This window comes from Colias eurytheme, chromosome 27 (assembly GCF_061535395.1).
Source record: "Colias eurytheme isolate Ceu_HAF_F1 chromosome 27, ilColEury1 Martin Lab GWU primary, whole genome shotgun sequence".
In the NCBI taxonomy this organism is placed as follows: Eukaryota; Metazoa; Arthropoda; class Insecta; order Lepidoptera; family Pieridae; genus Colias; species Colias eurytheme.
In genome coordinates this window covers 5,262,674-5,281,652 of record NC_143006.1, presented here as the reverse complement: position 1 = coordinate 5,281,652, position 18,979 = coordinate 5,262,674, and the positions used below count along the sequence as shown (strand labels likewise).

General features: G+C 32.6%; 1 protein-coding gene and 2 long non-coding RNA genes across 3 annotated transcripts in view; 1 reads left to right on the top strand and 2 right to left on the bottom strand.

Annotated features, from left to right (window-relative positions):
* LOC149896905 (uncharacterized) overlaps positions 1-10,686 on the bottom strand; it is a 44,698-nt gene extending 34,012 nt beyond the window's left edge. The window contains exon 1 of the long non-coding RNA XR_016458265.1: positions 10,447-10,686. This is a non-coding gene — a long non-coding RNA (uncharacterized LOC149896905). The remainder of the gene's footprint in view (positions 1-10,446) is intronic.
* Positions 10,687-11,212: 526 nt separating this feature from the next.
* Dhps (Deoxyhypusine synthase) lies at positions 11,213-12,475 on the bottom strand. The gene has a single exon (XM_090117299.1). The coding sequence runs from the start codon at positions 12,338-12,340 to the stop codon at positions 11,228-11,230; it is 1,113 nt and encodes a 370-aa protein (XP_089973425.1). The 5' UTR covers positions 12,341-12,475; the 3' UTR covers positions 11,213-11,227.
* A 342-nt stretch (positions 12,476-12,817) lies between these two features.
* On the top strand, positions 12,818-13,652 carry LOC149896903 (uncharacterized). Its single transcript, XR_016458281.1, has 2 exons — positions 12,818-13,161; positions 13,429-13,652. It is a non-coding gene; the product is annotated as an uncharacterized LOC149896903 (long non-coding RNA).
* The last annotated feature ends 5,327 nt before the right edge of the window (positions 13,653-18,979 follow it).

The window sequence follows — 18,979 nt, the reverse complement described above, 5'->3', positions numbered from 1 at the left end:
GATACATTGTTCTATGGAAAAATTGGTACCTATTTAACAAGTGAAATGTATCCCCTTATGACGTATGGATGGATGGATTTCACATCTGTTTCGGTAAGTAGCGTTGTTATACCGTATTTTTATTATTTTATACTTTTAAAGTGCTATAGCACAGAATAAATAATAGTACTACGTAACTATAGTACCTAGTGCCGTAAGTCCCTTAGGTATATCATTATTTTCCGGTTCTAACATTTTGTCATCATATTTTCTTGCTTTTAAGCACGAAATTCATACCTAATTCTTTCTTGAGTAAATTTGTCGATCTATTTATAATTTTAACAAAAACGAACCAATACTCGTATTCACGACCCAACTTTCCATTTCATAACCACTGCACTATAGTCTATAACCATAGCAAAGTAAAACAACCACATACTCAATACCAACATAACCGCAAGAAAATTAAAATGGCGCAGATATTAAAATACATATATTTTTCCATTCACTAGATCTCATCAGCACATGCATTACGCTTTACATTAAAAACTTCATTATATAAATGTACCTTTACATTGCAGTTACTGGAAAATTATTCTTCGCAAATACGTTGGTTTTTTTCTTCTATATTCCTATTTGAGTAATAGTTTTGCGTGCGACTTTGTTTAGAAACATATGACGTAACGAATACATTTTTTTCGAGTGCCATAATAGTTAATTATAATTAATCTTATAACTAAGCTAATATTATAAGCTGAGAAGTTTGTTTGATTGAACGCGTTAATCTCAGGAACTACTGGTCCGATTTGAAAAATTCTTTCGGTGTTAGATAGCCCATTTATCGAGGTAGGCTATGGGTTATATAATTATTATCACGCTAAGACCAACAGGAGCTGAGCACTGCGGATAAAACAGCGAGGCACAGCGTATTTTATTACTAGCTGTCCCGGCAAACGGTCTTTCTTATTCTTATCACTTAGGGGGATTCAAAATAGATGCTGTCCGATTCTCAGACTTACCTACCTCACACAAATTTCATGAGAATCAGTCCATTCGTTTCGAAGGAGTAGGATAATTATCATTGTGACACGAGAATCCCTACTAATATTATAAATGCGAAAGTAACTCTGTCTGTCTGTCTGTTACGCTTTCCCGCTTAAACCTCTCAACCGATTTTGACGAAATTTGGCACAGAAAATCTTTAGACTCTGAAAAAGAACATATAGGCTACCTTTTATTGCGAAATATGTACCACGGGCGAAGCCGGGGCGGACCGCTAGTTTTATATATCTAGAGAAGTCATAGATAGAAGATAGATATAGAAACTCAATCTCACTCTCCCCTTAACCTTTTGAACGCCAATGACATCTATAGATGTCATGCGCAATCGTGCCCTGTGCGCCAACGACACCTATACATGCCAAGAAACAGATCATAGATAAATACAAAATAAATATATTAAACCTTTACTTTTACGTGTTTTATTTATACAGTTTATGAACTGAATCCCCAGTTATTACATAATTGTACACAGTAAACAAAATTGCCAAGTAGTTATTCAAATATTTGATGACAAAAAATAACTTAATTAATGGCTAAAAAAGCATGTTCTCTCGCGCCAATGACATGTATACGTGCCTACTAGTGATGTAGTGTAATATTCAAGTAACTTCATTAAAATTTCAGCGAAATTACTCTAATTCGCTTAATTTTTGTAATTACTACAAAAAAAATATATAAGCTTAGTCACTGAGAAAAAAGGTAAATACTACATTCTTTGGTATAATACCATATTGTCTATATTGTGGATATTGTTGATTTGAATATTTTCCTTTTCGCCAATCATGCGCATCCCTAGCACAGTATCGATATGCAATCCCTTCTGCGCCATTGACATGAATAGATGTCGGACTGGTGACGTCGTAAGCGCGTGCCGTGTTGTTAAGTGCGGAAAGTTGTAAAAATATTTTATCGAGTAGGTATCTACCAATATTATAATCGCAAAAATGGCAAGTGAAGAGTTTTATAGTACAGAAGATATTCTATATATATTTATTATTATATTAGATATTCTTATGATACAAATTGTCGCTATGTCATATCAAAATATGGTAATTGACCTAAATAGGTACCTACATATAATTAGTATTTGTAATAACTCAAGTATTAAACTAAATGATTGGAAAATAAATATGTAGTTTTAATGCAATTCCCTTTATTTAAAGGTAATAGTTGTTTTGATATTTACAAATAAACACTCCACAATAATTCCTATAGTTCATATAAACTTAATAAATAAACTCGATAAGTTATAATAATATACAGCTACACATCCCTAATCAGAAGCGAGAGATTATAAAAAAAAGGATGGTTGCCCGCGCCATTGGCATGTATACATGCCAATGGGGCGTAACTGATAGAGAATAGTGCTGTAACTTGCTGCAATTTTATATGTATTTTTGTATCTCAAAAGGTTGATTATTTTTGTTGATAGTTGCTATAAATGTGGTCTTAAGTTTTTACAGTAGGAGATGAGGTTAAATAAATATTATTTTTGTGTTATAAGCTGTTTATTCAAATATTCAGACGTGAATTATTATGTTTATCGATAACATTTTGGAATCCCTACTATTTTCAAGGTTATCGCATTGAATTTGTGGCTTGGCGTGGAGGGCACGGCGATGCGTTTTTGCTCTGGCGGTCAAAAGGTTAAAGACAAATGTAACGACAATCATGCTAAAATCCATCAAAACGTTCACAAATCACACTACAGAGCCTTTCAAAGAGACATACCTACATTAAAAATTTTAAACACGCGAAATTTATGCCCCTTCTGTAAACATTTCAAACTCAAACATTTATTTATTCAATTAGACTTCTTCTAGAAGCACTTTTGAAACGTCATTACATATTTTTAACATTTACCACCGATTCGGAAAGCAGTATCTACGGAGAAGAACCGGCAAGCAACATTTTTCCATGATTCGAATTTATAGATAGACAAATGAAAACTTATAACAGTAAGTATATGATCAATTTTTTGCCAAGAGCATAAAATCTGAAAGTGGAATATATATTGGCAATTGTTATTGATAAATAGAAATGTCTAGTACAGTATATTATAAGCTTTTGTTTCTGGGAAAAAAAATATTTTTCCCATATAATTTTCAATCAGTTTCATTGACTTGTTCTCGAATGATGATTTGATGCGTGATTTTAAATTGCTTGTTTTCTTAATAAATGATCTATTCAACAATAAAATACGTTTTTAATTTGAACAACTTCTGAGATTAATAATAAACTAAAGTACTCAATTACGTAGGTACCTACATATCCAATGATGAAATTCAAGAAAATTTTTGAAATCGGTCCTCAACTTCCTGAGGTTAGCGCGTTCAAACATACAAACTCGCCATTTTTATAATAGTAGTATCACAGGTAGTATACATAGATATTAATAAGTCACACAAGAGTTATTCACACAAATCTGTTGTCTGTTGTATTAATCAAATTCACTGACGCAGCGTCGTGTCGAGTGCCTATTGTTTTATAATTGTAATATCAGATGACATTAGCTGTTAATAAAAATAATTGTGTATTGTTCTTGCAGTTGGCAGTTGTTTTGTTAATAATTGGTATTATTTAATTTTAACGATCGAGTTTCATAACAGACTTCTACAAGTCACTACGAATTGAGGTTCTAATATTACAAAATATGTAAGTTTGTATGTTTCGTTTTGATGCTGAAACGGCATAACCGAACGATAGATTAGGCAATAAAAAATAAAAGTTGTAGGTAGTTAGATGTGTGTGATGCAACCCAGTTTTTGTTTGAAAATAAAATTAAAAAGATGTGAAATAAAAGGACAGGGTCTAGTAAATAATATACGAAAGTTTTTGTAAATGAATGTTAACTTTTTGTTGTTTCAAACAAGACCTAATTAATTTTGTCAAAAATGTATACCTATAACGAGGACTGGCAAAAAATATAGGATTCTAAAATAGCGAGCTAAAACAGCTAAACTCCATTATCTAATACATTTTCATCTAAATTAAATTAATTAATTATTTATTAATCCATACTAATATTATAAATGCGAAAGTAACTCTGTCTGTCTGTTACTCAATCACGCCTAAACTACTGAACCAATTTGCACGAAATTTGGTATAGAGATATTTTGATACCCGAGAAAGGACATAGGATAGGTTTTATCCCGGAAATCCTACGGGAACGGGTTTTTCTTTGAAAACGCGGGCGAAGCCGCGGGCGAAAAGCTAGTATTAAATAAGATAATTTTTGCAGACATACGTTTAATCCATTTCTAACAAAACAAATTAAGATAATTCCAGACAAAATCTACTTAGATTTTAGGTTCCACTCGAAACTTGGTATTAATTTTAATTTAGTACGTCTGGGTTCAGTCTAGCTTCTGTTTTAGGGTAGTTCTCGAGGGGTGCGTGATTTATTTTAGTGCCATGAGTCATTAGTGTTTTAAACTAATATGTGTGTACTTTAACAATTATTTTACATTTATCTATACTTATATTGGATAACGGAATAGTCGTAAATCGTAATTTCAAATGACAGGCAAATTAAGCTAAGAACTTTTTCGGGAAAATATCTACGCACATGCAATAAAAAAAATCAATTCGGAAGCAACAATCACGTCATGAGACATGACATTTTAAAACATAGTAAATAGTAAAAGATAGTAAATATTAAATGTACAATAGACCGTATGTATTATTTTTTTTATTTGCATAAACGTGAGTGACTCCTTCAGCGTAGTATCTTCTTTTTACTGTTTTTCTTTCAGCAAACCTGTATAACCTTTTGTTCTTTTCTTTTTGTATCAACCAACTCCTGAAAGAACTATCTATAACAAATGATTATCAACTTATATTTTACTAGCTTTCCGCCCGCGGCTTCGCCCGCGTTTTCAAAGAAAAACCCGTTCCCGTAGGATTTCCGGGATAAAACCTATCCTATGTCCTTTCTCGGGTATCAAAATATCTCCATACCAAATTTCATGCAAATTGGTTCAGTAGTTTAGGCGTGATTGAGTAACAGACAGACAGACAGAGTTACTTTCGCATTTATAATAACTATTATATATTATATGGATTAAGTTTCGATCATTTGTTTGTAATCCTAAACCAATATATCTACCAAGGAAGGTATGAGGTAAGGATATACCTACATATTAGTGATCAATATATCCAATTAACGTGAGTTCACTCGCATAGTCCCTGGTTGAAAGCATTAATAATCCTTTGTCATTTCACTATGAAATCTCACTATCTAGGTATCTTATATCTAGTAGGTATCTAGGTATGTACCCAAATTTTAGTCTGTATTCCTTTACAACGTAGAAAAAGACAGACAGATAGATAGGTACGTGACATGAATATTAACATAAACTGTCTGTTCAAGTTAAAGTTAGATAATATTTTTGTCCTATGGATTAAAAAAATTCGTGATTTTCCCGGATAATCTCCAATAGGTATGTGTACCCATTTTTATGGAGTGCATAAAATACCTATTTGCGTACAAAAATTAAATACAATAAAAGAAAATTCTCTCAAATCGCACGGAAAAAGCTGCGGTTGTTAACCAGTAGGTATGTGTTACAACTAAAAAGTCCCTTAGGGTACCTTAAATCAAGGTCACAAGGAACCCATATTATACCTTCCTTCATTTCTTTCCAACGTTACATTTCTAAGAACCGACACAGGCAAGTTACGACTTCAGTTCGAAGAATATTATTTTTCCATGGAACGAACCGATTTAGCTAAATCTCTCTTTGTTGCGGTTGCTATTGTCAGAAGGTTTGTATGAAAGGAAAAATTAAGGGAGTTGATGGAAAACTACGAATAAAATCCGTTTTGAATCGTAGGTAGGTACTTGAAAACGTAAACGATATAAATCTATACTAATACTAGCGGTCCGCCCCGGCTTCGCCCGTGGTACATATGAAAAATAGATGTTGGCCGATTCTCAGACTTACCCGATATGCACAGAAAATTTCATGAGAATTGGTCCACCCGTTTCGGAGGAGTATGCAGACTAACATTGTGACAGGAGAATTTTATATATAAGATAAGATATAATAGGCCAGTGGAAATTAACATTAAATTCGCAAAGCACGATGTAGATTTGAATTTTTGGTATGTTGTTTGGATCAGTTAGGGTGATGTAAATCCCAATTTGCAACTTCGAAAAAGTTGTGCTCGCTGCGCACCACGTGATAAACTGCGAAAATTTTGGACTTTTTTCACTTTTTGCTCTAAAAGACATAAACTATGCGTTTCCGACAAGTATGATTCAGTACATAAATTAAGGTTATTAAATTTGCAACAATTTAAGCCTAACCGCAGCTCTCTAAACCTTATAACGACTAAACTGTGGCCATTCGAAGATGGTTCATTTTTCCGGAAATATTGAAATTTTTAGTTTTGCTCCCGTTTGAAGCAAAATATTGGCAAAAACCGCTCGTTCTATGAGAAGTTCGTATAATAAAGTTGTAGTGCATTTAATTTTCTTTCATAAGAGCATAGAACAAAGTCTGTGAGACAAATATTTCACACACAATATCTGAAAAACAAAAAGAAGGTAGAAATAGATTTTTAAAGAATTGAAACTGAGAGCATATAAAATCATAAAAAGAATAATAATTTTTCATTTGCAGGATAGGTAATTAACAAAATTACAAAATTTGGGAAAGTAGGAAAAAAGATTATACGCAAATAATAAACTGCGAAAATTTTGGACTTTTTTCACTTTTTGCTCTAAAAGTCATAAACTATGCGTTTCCGACAAGTATCATTCAGTACATAAATTAAGGTTATTAAATTTTGCAACAATTTAAGCCTAATTAAAGCTCTCTAAATCTTATAGCGACTAAACTGTGGCCATTCGAAGATGGTTCATTTTTCCCGAAATATTGAAATTTTTAGTTTTGCTCCCGTTTGAAGCAAAATATTGGCAAAAACCGCTCGTTCTATGAGAAGGTCGTATAATAAAGTTGTAGTGCATTTAATTTTCTTTCATTAGAGCATAGAACAAAGTCTGTGAGACAAATAGTTCACTCACAATATCTGAAAAACAAAAAGAAGGTAGAAATAGATTTTTAAAGAATTGAAACTGAGGGCATATAAAATCATAAAAAGGACAATACTTTTTCATTTGCAGTATAGGTAATTAACAAAATTACAAAGCTAATTAAATTTGCAACAATTTAAGCCAAACCGCAGCTCTCTAAACCTTATAACAACTAAGCTGTGGCCTTTCAAAGATAGTCAGTTTTTCCCGAAAATTTCAAATTTTTAGTTTTGCTCCCGTTTGAACCAAAATATTGGAAAAAACCGCTCGTTCTATGAGAAAGTCGTATAATAAAGTTGTAGTGCATTTAATTTTCTTTCATTATAGCATAGAACAAAGTCTGTGAGACAAATAGTTCACTCACAATATCTGAAAAACAAAAAGAAGGTAGAAATAGATTTTTAAAGAATTGAAACTGAGGGCATATAAAATCATAAAAAGGATAATACTTTTTCATTTGCAGGATAGGTAATTAACAAAATTAAATTTTCTACAACTTTATTTTATGACCTTCTCATAGAACTAGCGGTTTTGCCAATATTTTGGTTCAAACGGGAGCAAAACTAAAAATTTGAAAATTTCGGGAAAAACTGACTATCTTTGAAAGGCCACAGCTTAGTTGTTATAAGGTTTAGAGAGCTGCGGTTAGGCTTAAATTGTTGCAAATTTAATTATCTTTGTAATTTTGTTAATTACCTATCCTGCAAATGAAAAAGTATTATCCTTTTTATGATTTTATATGCCCTCAGTTTCAATTCTTTAAAAATCTATTTCTACCTTCTTTTTGTTTTTCAGATATTGTGAGTGAACTATTTGTCTCACAGACTTTGTTCTATGCTCTTATGAAAGAAAATTAAATGCACTACAACTTTATTATACGAACTTCTCATAGAACGAGCGGTTTTTGCCAATATTTTGCTTCAAACGGGAGCAAAACTAAAAATTTCAATATTTCCGGAAAAATGAACCATCTTCGAATGGCCACAGTTTAGTCGTTATAAGGTTTAGAGAGCTGCGGTTAGGCTTAAATTGTTGCAAATTTAATAACCTTAATTTATGTACTGAATCATACTTGTCGGAAACGCATAGTTTATGACTTTTAGAGCAAAAAGTGAAAAAAGTCCAAAATTTTCGCAGTTTATCACGTGGTGCGCAGCGAGCACAACTTTTTCGAAGTTGCAAATTGGGATTTACATCACCCTAACTGATCCAAACAACATACCAAAAATTCAAATCTACATCGTGCTTTGCGAATTTAGGGTTTTTTAGTGTCGATTTCTACTGGCCTAATAAGATTATAAAGCTGAAGAGTTTGTTTGTTTGAACGCGCTAATCTCAGGAACTATTGGTCCGATTTGAAAAATTCTTTCAGTGTTAGATAGCCCATTTATAGAGGAAGGCTATAGGCTATATATCATCGCGCTAAGACCAACAGGAGCGGAGCAATGCGGGTGAAACCGCGGAGCACAGCTAGTATGATCATAAACTAAGCGTTTGATAGTAGGTATGTGTACATACGACAATGTCGAGTCAGGTAGTTTAATTAATATTTAAAGTATGTATTAAATAAAAAAAAAATTGATCACTATTTCAAAAATAAGTATAATTATTTTCTTAAATACAATTAACATAAGTAGTGACCATGTAGGTAGTTGCAGACCATAATAAAAGTTATTTCACTTAAATTATGTAAAATTTACGAAGACAGAAGAAGCACAATGGCTTGTATTTATACTCTAGAACCCCCCCTTTAGTAATGTTTCACAATAAAATTATATTTAATGCTGTACCACAAATCTTATAATCTATTTCCAACTTAAAAAAGATTATGTGTGGTTTTATGAAACCACGGTAAAAGTGAAACTGTTCGAACGGTTCCGAACACTGCTTTGTGTAGCGCATGTCGTGTGACGGTCGCGACATGCGCTACACAGACCAAAAAGTTTGAGACGATGTAATAAAAGTTTCACTTTAATATTATGTCAAAATTGTATCAGAGTTTTTTGGTTGGATTTAGCACAAAACCTTTTTGTTTCAACATTCATTAATAATTCTTTTGAAAATTTATCGATTAGATTTATTTTACAAACAATTTATCTTATTTTAATCACTTTTAGGTTTAGAAAGAGTTTTGTATCAGCATCTATATCTATCCCTTTGTGACTTCTGCAATCAAGTTAAACCTTTACTTGACCTGTGCTGCAAGCTGGTACTTTAAGCCGTAAAATACAATATTATCTATACTAATATTATAAAGAGGAAAGGTTTTTATGTATGTAGGTATGTATGGTTTTCACGCATAAACTACTGGACCGATTTTGATGAGATTTGGCACAGATAATCTTTAGACCCTGAGAAAGAACATAGGCTACCTTTTATTGTGAAATATGTACCACGGGCGAAGCCGGGGCAGACCGCTAGTATTATGTAAAATTATTCTTGCCACATAATCTATTACTTTCATAGAACAACTTTTAATTATCTGTGAGATTTATAAACCCATTTGGGGTCTGTGTTTCTTGTTATTTTATATTTTTAATTTTTAAACAGGCCTTTAATACAAGACGGAACATTTGATTTACAAAGAAAAGAAGAAGAATTTCAACACTAGGATAGTAATCCATTATACATGTTTCCATCCAGTTCTAAATATATGGTCTACTATTTTTTCTACTAGGAAAATTACCTATAAACTATATTGGTAGTTTCATGGAGTTTCTTGCCGATTCTTCTCCGTAGATACTGCTTTCCGAATCGGTGGTAAATGTTAAAAATATGTACTTAAGGACGTTTCAAAAGTGCTTCTAGAAGAAGTCTAATTGAATAAATAAATGTTTGAGTTTAAGTTTGGTAAATACTCCAAAATTATTATTACCTATAACCTTATAATAATTAATATGTAGGTATTTAATAAGTAGTGCACAGTGATATCATAAAGGTAGATCATTGATAAGATTATTCGATAAATTGATACTTACCTATATTAAATAGATACATATAATTATTATAAAAGTACGTAAACATACACGAATCGTGATTTATCATAGGTAGGTATTTCGATTTAAATCTTATAAGTTTTCAAATTATTTTTGAATAACAATAAGAAAGGAAATGCAAGGAAACATAAGTCATTTAAACAAAAAGAAAGCAAATGTACAAATTACGAACACAGAACACTTAAAATAAATAAGAAATCGTAAACATGTCGTTTGCCGCAATACGTATCCGGCACATCAAACAAACAATTCTAACATCAAAGGGACCGAAAACGTGCAACGAATTACATATCCTAACAAAATCTCATTAATATCTGCCTCGAATGACCGTAAACCTAAAAATAGCACAGGACTAAGGATGAAACTTACCGGTTACAAGCAGAAAAACGAATAAGACACCACGGTATAAACACATTTTTGTACACTATGCTGAATAAAACATCCACATTCGAGATCAAACAATCGAATATAGTGCTTGGATAGACATTTTTATGTTAGAAGACGCTTGGAAGTTGCATTTTGTAAGCACAAACAGTGAGCACCCGATTCCAGACTCCGCAGCTTTTGCCAGCAAGCGACGCGAACTGAGTGAGCTTTTGAAATTTGAAGTTTGAATTCGAAAACTGCTTTCACAGACAGCACACAGGCTCACATTTTTGTATCAATACCCACACATTGAAAGGTTTTATGGTCGCCAGACAGCAGGCAACTTCACTGCGTACTTTGACAGGTCATTCACATTGCAAGTATTTAAAGTGAAGTTACAATAAAAACCTGTGATAAAAACTTACCAGCATTTGAAACAAAATTATACAATTATTAAAATTATACAATTTTTATCAAAATTTTGAAATATATAATATTTTATAATTAATATGTACATTGTTTTCAAAATGACGTAAGATGTCACTTGCACTAAAGTTTTCAAGAAATATTGAAATTTGATAATAGATGGCGTTACAAGTTTTAAATTTTTGTTGAGACTGAGTTGTTCAACTACCTTGATGAATACTTGTTATTCAATGAAAACTAATTAATATTCAACTAAAAAAATGTATCTACGTTTTAGAATGTGGTGTTCGATTAAATTAAAATCACATATATCAAAACAGCATTATTATGGATCAGTAAAATAAAACATCAATGTTTTTTACACATTTTTTTTATTGCTAAAATGATGTTTGGCAAACGTCTGAGCGACTAGAAGAGGGAACACCAACGTCGCATCAGCATACAGTTTCACTGGTGTTGCATTCGGCCGTATCTTGCCCCAGGACACTGCTTCATCAGGTCTCGCCCCAGAGTCACTGCCATCATATTCACTTGCTGTATTTACATATACAGCGTAATCTGCTCCATTCCTCATGAGATTGGCGTTACATATATGATGCTTTATGACTCCTCCGCCCAGAATGATAACACCTGTATTGTTAGCTTTAACAGCCATTGTATTTAACCGGCGGAGGTCTCCCAGTATATCAATTATGAGTCCTGGTCGTTTATAAGAATGGAAATACATCATATCGCCTAAAGATCCATCGGTTAATGCTGGGCTGAAGATCGGAATGTTGTTTTTCCATGCCCAATAGCAAACAGAGCTCTCGTTGTTGATTCTTTCGCCTAATCTTGCTATGATCCTTGACGGTGACCACACAGTACCATCCTGTAACTGTTCATCTAGCATTTCATTTAGTAGTGGAGTCACCCACTCTTCAAATAAGCAATAGTTGTCATTTGGCACTAATAAATTGCCAATCCTGTTTATCCCTCGAGTTCTTAATAGTTTACCACTTAAATTAAAGTCTCCTACATAAGTTGGAGCAAGGCATTTAATAAAATCTTCTTCGACACCACCAGCGGTAGTCACAATGCAGTCTACGAGTTTATTCTTAACTAAAAATCGTATTGTATCACGCAAACCTGACGAAATCATGTTCGAAGTGTATCCTAAGAAAATAGTACAGTTCGTCTTCTTTTTTATGAATACATCTTCTTCATATGGGTCACACGTTTCTTCAGTGAGAGGTACGGAACGACATTTTAACATTTTATTGATTTCTGTCACGGCTTTGCCGAAGCTGGTTGCTTGGAAGCCAGAGCGCGCGTAGCTTTCCAGTATTTTGTTATAATCGGTGCCATTCTCCCAGTCGTAGCCTGCTACTGTTGGTGTCTCTGCAGGTAGTTCTTGACTTGGTGCAAGAACAGCGCTTACAGCTACTTCGGGCGCAAGGAATTTAGCTTTCTCAATTTTTGGAACATCCATTTTGTTTTCTATCTTTTGTCTATAAGTGCTGATTTAAAATTGCATGACAGAGTGTTTGTACACAAGATAAAAGCACTTTGCTTTATCTTTTTGAGATACAAATTACAATAGTGGGAATCACAGTGGGAATATGAAAAGAAAATTGGAAAATTGTTTTTAATTGGTTCTGACACTGACAGATGACATTTTCTTGACATAAATATCAGGTTTCAATTAAGACACTGATATAAATATTGCAATTAACAAAAATAATAAAAATATATACCGGGCTGGCAAATAATTATAAAACAATAGGTAGGTATATACAATTAAAGTGATATTTTTTTTAATTTCACGTAATTTACAAACTAGTTTCATATTAAGATAAATATATTAACGTATTTACATAAATTAAATCGTTGACGCTTTTAATTTCCTATATGGCTACCCTGTCTAGGAATTCCATTTTGAAAACTGCGCGGGCCCGGGCGGCTCGGAGCAATTATCAAGCCTGGAGAAGTAACAATTAATTGAACAATATAGCACTAGTTTGGCCTTTTTGGCTTATGGCAAAATGTCATGCGAAAAAAGAGGACAGATATATGTCAGTTCGACAGTTTGAAATGACATGTGCCCATGTCAATTTGTTTCAGTGACCAGTCTGGTCACGGACGCATGGTGATTTTAATTATTATTTTTGAAGTGAAAAACGAGTGTTTTAGTTTAATTTGTTATTTTATGAAAAGACAATTGACTAAAGATACCATGGCTTGTGTTGCTTACGGCTGTAAAAGCCGTAGTAATGTGAAATCGGACGAAGATAGAAATTTGTCATTTCACAGGTTAGTGTTTTGATCAATTTTTTTGTTAATTGTATGATAAATAAGTTAATTTACCTTATTTTCTTAATCATCTATGTTTTATCTAACCGTAATCATTGAAATGAAATCATAATCAGCTTAGTTTTTAGAAAAAATGCAAAATATAACTTCCATAGTGTTGTGCAATTATCGATACTTGAGTAGGAACGAAGTACTTCATTGATAATGACTGCTTTAGGTTAGGAGAAATAAAAGGTATTTAAGTATGGATTTTATTGTTATTTGCAGGTTTCTGGCTTGAGAACAATTAAAAGATGTTTGAGGAAAAATTGGAAGCCTTCAAAACATTCTCGGCCTTGTTCAAATCATTTCGAATCAGACGGGAAGAAAAGTAAAGTGCTTTGCAGAGATGCTGTGCCACAAGTTTAAGGTGGCATCTATTTTAAATAATAAATATTGTAATTTGGTAATTAAGTATCGAAATAAAATGTTGTTAAAAAAATAAATGTTTATTTGTTTTATTTGAAGCAATTTATTTTAAACTTGTACCAATTTTTTCCTGTGGGAATGAGTTATTTTCCTGTGGTAAATTGTAGCTTATATGTTATTCTGATGTTTAAACTATATAATTATTGTAAAGTTCCATAAAAACTCATTCAGTAGTTTTTACGTGAAAGAGTATCAAAATATGTCCATTCTTATATATTTTTGCTTTTATAATATTAGTAGGATACGACTATTGATTTGTAAAAAGATCAACTAGGTGGAAGTCAGATTCGCGCACGAAGGGTTCCGTATAATTCTATGAATGAATCTATGAAAACAGGAAAAAATACGTACCTTTTTACGAAACCATAAAAACAACCTAAACCGAAATAACTACCTAATAATATTTTTTTATAAATACCACTACCATACAATGCAAGGCAGTCAATACGCATCGTAAATGAATAATTCCAAATTAAACGAATCTTAAATTATCTTCAAGCAATTTTATAACTTATTTTTTTTATTTATCGATATTTTAGTATTCGATAAAGTAAAGGCAAGCACTACCTTTTTAGAACAAAAAGTGGCTACATGTGGATTTGAATGCCAAGCAGATAACAGTGTGTTGTCTCTTTCTATCGCATTAATTAGGGTATTGAATAAAAGAGAGCCACTATATAAGAAACGTTCAATTAATTGTTACTTCTCTAGGCTTGTTAATTGCTCCGAGCCGGGCGGTTTAGTGGTACCCACAGTGGTACCTAACTACAAAATTTCTCTACATTAATTTGTCCATTCTCTCATGATTCTCTCATCATTATTGTTATCAATTTAGGTGTTTTGAAATTATTAAGACGTGATCACCAGCCACCACGTGTACTTTTTGATAAGCACTGTTTAATAATACCTATTGTCTGCTTTTGATTTTAGCGTTCTTTTTCAGTTAGAGAAGAAAGCAAAGCATAGTAAAAGTAGTATTTATTTAGTAGTAACACCTCAGAGTAACACAATCTCTACAGTAGTTTTTTTACAACACTAAAATAACTATAAAATGGCTAAAGGAACCTTTTTGGCGATTACTTAAGTTTGATAGGAAAGGCTTTTTTATGTATTTAATAATTTGTTTCATTTTAGGGTATTACAATGTTAAGTACATAGGTACCTATATTTAGAAATTAAAGACTTAAGTACGGATTCGAACATATTATACCTGTGGCCACGACCCGCTATATATCGCTAGATAAACGATTTAAGCAACGATAAAATCTTATTCAAAATCTATTAAACTCTTTATGTATCTGTATCTATTATCGAAAATCATCAAATCAAGTAATTAACACTTCCAATTTAAAGCAACAGCATTTATGGTTTCTGTGAACGTTACGCAATTAGCAGTTTGAAACTTTAAGCCACTATTTTTATCTTCAAGTAAACCTTATACTAGTTATGTCATAAGTGTAATTTAGGTTACGCAGGACATGCGTCGTTTATTTATATGGTATTTGTGTTACATATTATACGTAATGGCCCTGTCATTTCCGCAATTAACTTATGGTTACTTGTCAAGTTGTTAGTATGAGGAAGAGATGGACTCTGGTGAAATTGTTATAGGTATATATTGAGGTTATTAAAGCGTAAGAAAATGTTTTATTCTTCTCTATAAGTGTTACACTTTTTCCGTAGGTACGCCGAATTACGATCTACCCTTTTGAACTTTAGGGGTGGAAAACGTAGGCCAGTCATAGTATTATAAATTATTAAATAGATTCTTTATTACCTATTTAAAGTTAGTAATGGAAAAAATAAACTTCTTAAACATTACCAATTATTTAGGTATTAAGGGGCGATTAAAAAAAGATTATTAAATATTTTTTGTACATAGTTTATATTTATAGCTATCGTTTGTGTCGGTTCCTTTGTTACATTGTTTTTTTTTTACATTGTTAAACCCGAATTAAAATAATTGTTCAAGTCTAGGTTGCATTGAAATCGTAAAAATCATAACTTTCCCACACAGAAAAGGGCCTTTTCGATTTTTTTTCAATAAAAGAGTGATAAATTCACTAAACATACTAGTTACAATAATTTTAATATTTAATAAAATAAACATTTTTTTATGATTCATGTGCGATAATGTTAGTTAATGACCTAGATTTTTAATCTGTATATATATATGTTTTTTTTTCCTTTTATAGTCCTAACTAACATGTGAGCTGTCTTGTTCATCATTTTGTACACAGAACCCATTATTATGTAACGAATACCAAGGTAATTGTTATGTTGTAATACCGTCCGGATGTAAAATTTATGTAATAGCTATATGTATTTGATTCTTGTTTCATTTCGCTTGGATAGTAAAATGATTGATGTGGATCATAGGTGAATATCCGCAGGTGTTTCCCGTTTAAAACTTTAATAGCCATTTTCAAGTGCCTATTCACATACAAATGTGAATTGGCGGGTTTGATCTGTCGTCTTTTTATCTTATTGATGGACTAGCTTTACCGCTCGTGGCTTCACCCGCTTTGTCTAAAACCTAATAAATTATATACTAAAACCTTCCTCTTGAATCACTCTATCTATTAAAAAAAACCGCATCAAAATCCGTTGCGTAGTTTTAAAGATTTAAGCATACAAAGGGACATAAGGACAGAGAAAGTGACTTTGTTTTATACTATGTATTGATTATCTTTTGTTTTTGCACAGGTTTTTGTATCTCCACTAAATAATTCGCGCTAATAGAAGCGCTATTGAATCATGAAAATACAGAAAAATTTAATATAATTTTGCCACCTCGGAGAGCAGTTTCTACAGAGAAATAATATTATAGCAGTTTTCATTGTTTGTCTCTTTTCACGCGTTAACCACTGGACCGATTTGGATGAAATTCGGCACCTTCAAATATGTATAGGTTTTATTCCGGAAGTTTTCGGGAACAGGAAATATGCTGTTTTTCTTTGACAAGCCACGGTAAGAAGCTAGTGAAAAAAAAAATATTTTTGTAGCTTAGGCTAAAACTGTAGATCCGTAGTAAGGTTAAACGCGGGAAAAGAAACGCGTGTAAGTAAGTGAACGTGCTCTTTCCCTAAGGCTCTTTCAATATATGCAAGCCTGATACATTGTTTTGCATTTCCAGTGATTTTGTAAACAATAATTTTTTTCGCTGTACTACGTGTGCTCTTCGAATTCATGACAGCCTGGTACATTGTTATGAGTTACGGGGTAGTTTGTAAACATCGGGCGGAGCTTGAAGCATCGACTCCACCCATTTTATGTATAGCAAAATATTTTGTTATGTCATTTTTGTAATAAACTTGTAAAATGCCTCATTTAAAAAAAGAGCGTGTGTGTCGAGCACACGTGGCAGAAGTGAAACTTCTTTAGCAAGATTCAAAGATAACAAAATCGTCGCCTTACTCCATGGCGGTATGACCATGACGCGGACGTGATCTTGAAATTTTACTTAAATTACGGAAGAACGTTCATGCAAATTACGAGGTATGTACTATGATTTTAGAATGACAAATGTTATTATTTATCATGTTACACGCGTTTAGTAATACAATATGTTATTGTTGATATTATGTAAGTGTGTGCATTAATGTAGAGTAATCTACATATTACCTACCTAGTACCTACACTATTCTTTGAGTACTTGTTATTTGTTCAATAGCTAATAGATACTAATTTGATTAGAAATCTATAGAATTTTGCATACAGACGTAAGTAGGTATGATAATTGCGTTTTTTTACAGTTTGCATAAGATTAAGCCATTCCCAGCCCACAGGACAAAAATAAACAACTAAATACCGATTTAATTTAGCCGTAAAATATTCATATTTGACTAAAATAAATAAGGAAAGACGCGCGTTTAACTTATACAACATCAAGCGTACTACATGTACAATTTGTATATGATAAATAGCCTTCCACACAAATGCAGGGAGACTTTTTCAACCTTCCTTCAGTGTCTGATCGCCTGGTACTCAATGTTTTGATTTATCGTGCATCTACAAAATTACCAGGAAGCGCTTTTTATTTTTACAAGCTTTTGGGTGTATTTTTTGTCGGATTTTTCAATGATTCACTTTGTGACAACTGACAACGCTATTTTTATTTCATCAAAAACTGACAACACAGTAAACGTCAGTTGGCTTCGTCTAATTAAAAATCCGACTATAGAAGTCGTATCTTGTTGCACCATGATAGTGCTTCGGCGCACACCCCGAACAAAACAGTCATTTTGGCTTCTGAAAACATAGAGCATAATATGTGACCCATGCCGCACGCAGTCCTGGCCTAGCACCGTGCGATTTCTTCGTTTTCCCAAAAATAAAAAAATCTATTGAGTGGTTCGACATTTACGTGGCCAGAAGAGGCCGTGATTGCTTTCAAACAGCACGTAGATAACATACCCTCGGACCAATGGTCCTCATGTTTCCAGAAATGGTTTGAACGGATGAAAAAGTGTTTTAAATGAAACGGAGAATACTTTAACAGACAGTAAATATATATAATATTATACAATTTTGAGTCGCAAAACTTTCAGTGTGGCCCACCGCCCACGAATGATGCGACAAATGCAGGAAGGCTACCTTCTTTCAGTGTCTGATTGCCTGGTATTCAATGTTTTGATTTACCGTGCACCTACGAAATTACCAGGAATCGCTTGTTATTATTATAAAATAATAAAGTCCCTTGCACACAAAATATGCAGAGTGGCTTTTCTACCTTCCATCAGTGCCTGATCGCCTAGTACTCAATGTTTTGATTTATCGTACAACCAGTAACAACTACGGAATTAAAATTACCAGGAAATGTTATTTTTTGTTTTGCTAGCGATTTCGTTTCTAACGAAAGAAAAAAAATTCTTTATATATTTTCATTAAAATTATGTTTGTCTATAAAAAACAATTAACAACCAAACTTAGTTCATAAAGTAATAAAGTGTTCCCACGTCACCTACGACACGGGACACCTATACGGTTTTTACATGAAAAGTTGATAATTTTTTATTTTTTATTTTACGAAGCAGTCACAATTAATATAAACAAAAATTAAAAACGTGTAGGTATGTTACCTACACAAATGATAGATATATTTTTAATCTGTAGTGAAATCAAACATTACAAACAAGTTTAATGTACTCTACTTACTAAATTGATGTTCCAACAGGTTTTGGAAAGCAAAAGTTGTTTATTTACGTTTTAAGATTACATGATGTATGTGTGATGTTTTTTATAACTTTAATAATATATATGTCGTGGCCATATCGTAAATTTGCTCATTTCATGATATGATTGTTGATTTAGTTTGGCCACATCATGATGTGGCTTGAGCAGATCAATG

Bases quoted from the DNA above. Each gene is read 5' to 3' on its own strand.
- Dhps (XM_090117299.1), bottom strand. From the start codon at position 12,340: ATGGATGTTCCAAAAATTGAGAAAGCTAAATTCCTTGCGCCCGAAGTA.